Source organism: Daphnia pulicaria, chromosome 3, assembly GCF_021234035.1.
Source record: "Daphnia pulicaria isolate SC F1-1A chromosome 3, SC_F0-13Bv2, whole genome shotgun sequence".
In the NCBI taxonomy this organism is placed as follows: domain Eukaryota; kingdom Metazoa; phylum Arthropoda; class Branchiopoda; order Diplostraca; family Daphniidae; genus Daphnia; species Daphnia pulicaria.
In genome coordinates this window covers 11,881,569-11,888,996 of record NC_060915.1, presented here as the reverse complement: position 1 = coordinate 11,888,996, position 7,428 = coordinate 11,881,569, and the positions used below count along the sequence as shown (strand labels likewise).

General features: G+C 40.8%; 1 protein-coding gene across 2 annotated transcripts; it reads right to left on the bottom strand.

Moving 5' to 3' along the window:
• Window positions 1–2,001: 2,001 nt before the first annotated feature.
• Window positions 2,002–7,336, bottom strand: LOC124329337 (alpha-1,3-mannosyl-glycoprotein 4-beta-N-acetylglucosaminyltransferase B-like). Of its 2 annotated transcripts, none has more exons than XM_046788378.1 (12): window positions 7,148–7,336; window positions 5,323–5,528; window positions 5,124–5,267; window positions 4,727–4,891; window positions 4,437–4,570; window positions 4,110–4,156; window positions 3,696–4,006; window positions 3,499–3,623; window positions 3,308–3,415; window positions 2,903–3,233; window positions 2,696–2,814; window positions 2,002–2,610 (listed from the first exon to the last, which is right to left on the bottom strand). In XM_046788378.1, the coding sequence occupies exons 2-12, from the start codon at window positions 5,420–5,422 to the stop codon at window positions 2,584–2,586; spliced, it is 1,611 nt and encodes a 536-aa protein (XP_046644334.1). In that variant the 5' UTR covers window positions 5,423–5,528; window positions 7,148–7,336; the 3' UTR covers window positions 2,002–2,583. The 2 variants fall into 2 exon arrangements, with proteins under 2 accessions (XP_046644334.1, XP_046644335.1); XM_046788379.1 differs by having other exon boundaries at window positions 5,124–5,264.
• Between the last annotated feature and the right edge of the window lie 92 nt (window positions 7,337–7,428).

Genomic DNA, 7,428 nt, shown 5'->3' with positions numbered 1-7,428 from the left:
GCTGCTATGTTGTAACCTTATCTGGCTCTTTCATTCTCTTTGTATGACCACTAAGGTCATCCTTTTACTTTGTTTTTCGTGCACCGTTCTGCGTTCATTGGTTTGTCCTTCTTTTGAACGGGAGCTCGAGGATTCCCAGGAATGGATGCCTTATTGCGAGCACCAACCATTCCGCATAGCTGACTTGTGCGGATACCTTTTTATTTTTCGGTTCTTTCCCTTTTAGATTTCTTTTTTTGTTCTTGTCGCCGCTGCTGCTGCTGCTGCGCAAAGGAAAGGGAGCACATCCAAAACGATGAAACGTTGCGCGAGCAAATCTCCTGTTCGTTTGGAAGGGAATTTCAATTACTCAAGAACCTTTTTCGTACTGCGACGTCGGGAGAGACCAGACATGCGACATCGTGCTGCTATGTTTCTCACACTTGGAGTGTTCGCTGCTCGGGAGAAGCTGGGGAGGACAAGTGCAGGTCAGGATAGATGTAACTCGGGCGAGATGCGGCAGTCGGGTCACGTCTCGTGGATCCATCATCGTCCCTCTTCAATCTTCAACTGATGACGTCGACATTCTGCGGTGAGGACTTTCGGTGGCTGCCTGCGACAGAAGAGTTTTATTCAGTCGTTGAAGAAGAGAGACGCATTTTTATTTTGGTCGCTTTCGTATTATCCCCTTTCTTATTACTTTGGCTTTACCCAACCGATGGACTTTTGGGATTCCAGTCGGAATCAGTAGACTGTATCGTGATAATTCTAAAGGCTTGCCGGAACAACTAGGGCAAGCCCAGCCATCCGGAAGACATTTCATTCAACAGTCGTTGGCGGTTGATCGAGCCAAATTTCTTGGCTACGTCCCATCCGTGATTCCCGTCTTTATTGAAATGAACCTGTCTTCAAGTAATGAATTATTGGACATTAATATCACATTGAACTTCTCTGGTTGGGTAATATTTCCTACAGTTTCCGAGAAAGATATCATTTTTAAGAAATAAAGCACCCTGATGGGAGGCAATAATCTAATTAGATCAAGGCCAAAAGAAATTAGTTCGTTCGTCTCCCACAATTCCCCTATAACATCATACATCAACAAATTCACCTTTATAGAAGATAACCCACCCACTGGCGATGCTCGATTTTCCGTTGGGATTATATTCATTCAGGTTTTTTGGGGATACGGGAAGGTTTGTTTTTTCCTCCAATAGATGACTTTTGGATGATTTTTTGAACCGCGCGCCTCAAGGTTTCTCATTTTGCACACTAGATGGCCTTTGGCATTTATCCTGGAATTTTCGCGAAATTGCGCGCTAAGGCTATTTTCACGCGTTCGTATCACATTATAGGTATTTTAAAAATAAAATCCGATTTCAAAAGGCGAATTGGCTATCAAGTGTAGAAGTATATCTGCGTTTTCTTCGATTTCTTCGCTTCAATTTTACTACCACTGCGGTTGTGTTCCTGCATGCTGCAATAAATATCCTCAACTTCCAAGCCGAATCTTCGATGCTTGGCGCACGTAAAATGAATCATAGGTTTACTGATACGGCTTTCACCTATTATGTGCCCAGTGATGTAAGCGAAAAACAAATCTTCCTTTTGGTATTCAAATTTCGGATTCATCAAAACCGCAAAGCGCATCTAAAAGTAGACGTCCAATCAGAATATATTTCCGTTTCTTTGTCCGGCCTAAACGGGGAAAATTAAAAATTAAATAAAACTAGAAAAATGAATAATTAATAAAGCAATCAAACTGTTACATGATTTTGAAAGAAGAAAGGGCATCAAGTCCGTCATTTAAGATGGCCATGAGTTTTGTCATCTCTATTACTTCAGTTTCCTTCAGAGCACTTTCGCCTATTGTATTCAGAGTTGACACCACGTACCTTTCGGCTAACTAGAGCAATTCTTCGTCTGACTCGTAGAATCTCGTAGAATCGGGCTTTTGGTGGGGAAAAAAGGTTTTTAAATATAGATAGAATACTAGAATAGAATGCTTTTAAATATATAGAATATACAAAAACTTGTTTTATTGCACTTTACTGTTTTTTGTTTCACCATTCACTGATTCAAGACCAGAATAGCACCAGAGAAAAACAAAACAGAAAACAAAAGAGATAACAGAATTCAATGAACTATGTACAGCAATTTTGAAATAAGTAGTACAATATGCCGTCTGGTTTTAAAATGTTACAGCATTTTTACGGAGGAAATCACATGAGTCGACTGCGTGTCAGTGATTTGGACATAAATCACACGTAGGGAAACAGCAATAGTTTCTTATGGTTCCTTCCACTCACTGACGACGTCGAGAGTGACGAACCAAAAAGACAAGAAAAACTCATTTGTCGTTAAGCACGGTATTAGGATTGTCGCTTACGTGAACTTGGTTACGTACATTTCATTAACGAAAAAACAAATTAGGAAACAAGAAGAGAGGACAAATTCTTAAGTCTGCGACCCTTTGATAAGAAACAAATCGTTTTGTTTTAGTTTTTCACTTATAGCTGACTTTGGCCCGTGTTCGAGAATGGCACAAGAAGGTTTTGTTATTTGTTTGGTGTTCCTACTCCATCATGCTCACTCAGTCATCCACTATCCACTGCCGGTGTCAAACATAATCTACAGTAAATATTAAAAATATCGAAGAATGAAAGGATCGCCAAAATAAATCACATCCAGTAGATTAACATAAATTTTTTCTTACCTCGGAGATGATGACCCAGTTTTTACTGGCACTCTTAATAACCAGACGAACAGCGCTAATTTGGCCGAACTGACTGGGATCGATTTTACCCTCTGCTATACCAAGGTCATTAAATTCCCCTGAAGAATAGGAACATAAAAAAAAGGTTTCGTTTTACACGTATCAATAGAAACGGAGCGGAATATAATGCAATTGTGAGAAACTTACCGACGCCAATAAATTGTTCGCTGGGAGAGATTTTAAGGGTTTCTTTCACCCGCTCGGGATCGGTCGGCCGTATTTCAACCGACGTATTGTACAATAAGTCAGAAGGGTGTTCGTAATTGCCGCTTCGCAGCCGGTATCCGTGCAGCTCGACCGGTTGGCTAAATTCAAAGACGATGTTATCGCCGGCTTGGGGCATCAGACCCCAAAAGAAGGAATCGCCTCGATAAGCTCGCTGGATCGTAAATTGCTTGTACGCTTTGATGGGCGATGTCACTTTGGCTGGTGGATTTTTGTGCGGCGTGAACAGGGCCAGTTTCCCGAAATTTTTATCCTGACATTCAATTTAGAATCAGGGAATGAGATGAAGTTTCAAGATGTTTTCAGCGCCATAACCAGACCCCATACCTTCAGTTTCTGAACTTTGCCCTTCAGTGATGAAGTGGTGCCCACATGTTGGAAAAGCGACGGTTTGAAGTGGATCCACTTGAGGAGTTTGATCTGATTACATTTCTTCTGCAGACGGGGAACATCCAACGGACAAAGAAGCAAATTGATGACGTTCGCATGAAATTCAAACTGTACCATGTCACCCTTACCGTATCGTGGGGACAGTATCGGGTTTCGATAATTGGATCAAGGAGCCAGTCTACAGGTTTATCGTTATGGAACATTACAGCGAACTGTATAATGTAGGGAAGATCCGTGCTCTTAAACATTTTACCTGCAAATATTATGAAGTATTATACGTCACAAAGGCATTGACTGAAATTTCAATTTTAAACGAAGGCTCTACCAATAAATCCCAGTTGGCAAAAGTCCAATAGAAACCAATCAAGGTTCATGGCTTCCTTTTTCAGGGCAAATTTCTTCATCTTCGTAATATACCCTGGCGTGGTGAGGATATCATCTTCCAGTTGAACGTAATACATCCCTCGTGACTGAGCATACATCATCAGAAAAGCGTAATCAAGATTTTGCTTCGTTCGCCATTTGACCCGTTCGACAGGATCGTTCAACGTGACCCGCAATTCATTCAGATCGGGGTAAAAGGATGGCGGTGGTGAAACAATCTCCAAGAGACCACTCTGCAAAGCGTCTCCAAATCTGAAAAGAAACCGGCAAGAAGGTCACAATCAAATCAAAAGTAAACAAACAACAACAAGGATCAGAGGGCATCAAAACATATCAAAGACGCAAGAATACTTACTGCTTCTTTATCTTTTCTGCTATCACGGTCACGTACTCAAGATCCGTCTGCAATAGGTAAATTCAATTACGTTAATGAAATAATTCACTATATGCACATAGAATCGGAAAATAGATTTCGTATCTCTTTCTCAATTTGATATTGATGGGTTTCGGAAGGATCAAATCCTTAGAACCGCCTCTTTAAATAATAACAGAAAGGCATCAAGGGATTAAATGCACTTCCAAACGAATGACTTATTGGGCCGCTCCAACGAACTAAGCCGTATTATGGCCATCAGTTCTATTTGAACAAATAAACAAAAACGTTCCAAAAATCAAACTCTACCTCAGCTACAAAAACGATGATCAGAGTGTCGTTCTTCTCTTCTTCGTTCATGGATGCAATCAAACTAGCCAAAGTCGGAAGTAAATACGATTGTGATTCACGTTTAACCGTCGGTACACCGAGCACAATTGACGCTGCAAAAAAAAAAAAATAATAATAATAGTAATAAAGAAATAAAATTATAAAAAGAAAACGTAACAAAAATCAGGCAGACAATAGAAAACGGGGAAAATGTTGAGAAAACATCCGGTTGACGGAATGAATTTCATGGATAACATATTTGTTCATACCGTGTGTCTTTCCCTGACCGATGACGAAAGCTGGCACGGTGCTGAGCGGGTTGTTGAGCAGGTAAGGCAAAAAAGAGAAAATATTGGGGAGACGCAAATTTTGGCTCCGTTCCGGATCCAATAGAAGACGTGAAAGTTCTGGGAATTCTTCCCCATTAGTATTATCTGCCAAGAATAAAAGCCAAGAATAAATTAATCCATCACAGAAACTGATGTGCCACAGGCATCAGGTTGCTAGGTTAATAGATTGACAAACAACTGTTACTCATGTACAAAGGTTAGATATTTCTGATGTTATCCGATCTCCAAACCAGACTATCACTGAATAACAAACACAAGAGACATACTGTCCTTTCTAAAACCAAACAAGACCCTAAAAATAAAAAAGATAACTCACTCCAAGGTAGAGATCGATTGACGTGTCGGGTCAGGAGTGACAAATCCCTTCGCCGTGCTTGATTGATCATTTCGACTTGGGAGACTCGTTGCCGAAGATGAGCTAGTTCCGAGGTAAGTTCGTCTTCCAGGTGAGCCCCATCTACTTGCAAATCAAAATTGGTATCTTTCATTCAATCTGCCAAAAAATTTATAATTACTGTCGTCTCGATGCAGTAAGATGACGGTGAAAGGGACGCAAAAGATGACTAGCAAAGCGAGAGCCAACTTTTTGCGAAAAATCCGACCGCCGCTTAACATTTGGAGTGTGCTGGAGGTCGCGGGAAAATAAACGAAGAATCAGTCGCCGTTTCGGCGACAAACTTACACCGCAGCCGTCTAAGAAACGCCCCTGACACGGCTCCACCTGAAACGTTATAAAAAAACGAAAATTGTTGTTACTTCGTGATGAACGCTCCCGTACTTGAGCCCCGCCAAATGTTCTCTAGGCACATTATTATTTTTACTTGCTTATCACCAATGTTTACTCGAATAAAGACGATAACGACCAACTCGAGAGAGCGGTTCACTCGCTGTGCAGCTGCACCAAAGGATCGCATGGAAGTAGGAGCTTTAAATAAATTGGGGCAATTTTTCTTTGAAAAAGTAAATGTCGCCTGCTAGACCCGCATCACACCATTGCTAAGAGAGAAAACCTCTGACCTTTGAAATCATCTCAAAATCTCACGAATTTCCCTCACGACTTCTTTGTAGAATACAAGGAAAAAAACTTCAAGAGAAAGTCGATAAGGTAAAGTTCTTTCTGAACAAGATTTTCCGCTTTTTCTCGCTTTTTCTCTCTTACTTTCGTCACAAGTTCTCTCTGTAGGCACTTAAATAAAAGCAATATCTCCATTCTGTGACTCTGTGTTGACAAGAAACTCAGACAAACAAACTCCCGAGAGGAAGTGAAAGAAAAAAAAAAGGGAAAAGGAAAATAAATGAAAACGTTAAAGTACAACTACGTCAATGTCAACGATTTAATCAGTCTCGGCAGAGCAGGCAGCATTCTTTTTCTTTAGTCACCTCACTTCTTCTCGCGCTCCATGTCTGAAACCGATCGATAGTTGGTCGTGAAAGCGCTGTCTGATAGAAGAGAATCAAAAAGAAAACTCTGGATCGAGATAGAAGGTCACAAGAGATAAAAGGCATAAGGCGTGAATATGGAAGAGGGGGATTTTCTTTTCTTTGCAGCTAACACAACCAAAAATACACAGTTTGGCTGCTGCTGCTATCGGCTTTTCCCTCGCAACGTTTGACTTGACTCTCCGGCAGAGAAAACCTATCGAATTCGGTCTTAGGATGCACGTGAGCATGGATGTTTCCCCTATTTCTTTTTTTTCCCCCCTATTTTTAAACCACTCGGCTTGTTGTATATCTCAAGTGGTTGTTTTTACGTTCCATGTCATGCAATAAAGCTAGCGGTATCCCCCATAGGTTTACACAAAAATCGATAAAAGTTATCAAACAAGCCAACGAGAGTTCAAGTAAAACTCTGCAACCATTATCATTATTATTATTTGGAGAACCGCACATGTTTCCGGCACCGGATGAGTGCGACCAAACTAATTTACCCGGACGTTAAAAGAACGCAAAGATTTTTCAATGCTCGAGGGTGAATAAAGGACTAACGTACTGACACAATCATTCTTAATCATATCGTAGTCGTCCACAGACAATTGCAAGTGCTTGTGAAACGAAGCATTCCTTTGTTACATTTATAACCCAAACACATCCAGCCTGGCCTCGACTGGATAACGAACTGCTGGACGAAGAATGTACAATTCAACAAACGACATTCCATTGACCCATAACTGCAATTCGAAATAAAAACGCAACCCGAGAGGAGAAAGCGGCACACTGGAACGCGGAGTAAATTATGAAGGGAAAGTGACGGTAAACCGGAAACACAATTGAGGTGAGGCACAGGAATGTTCAAAACATAATAAAATAAATACTTTTTAACGTTTCACAATGAATACTAACATTTCAATTTTTGGAGAAACGATAGTTGGGATCCACTGCAAATTTCTTAACTGTGTTTCACTGAGATGTTATGCACACTTCCATGGTATTGCAAATGATAAATTCTTTGGACTGCAGGTAATAGGAGGAGAAACGTTTTCTGACTTTCGCTCACGACAAAATCACGTAGCAGACTAGTTAGTTTTCATTTCATGAATGCCCACTACAATGATAAGGCCTCCACTATTGATAATACGAGTGACGAATCATGATGGACTTCCAGTGCCCAGTCTAGACTTTAA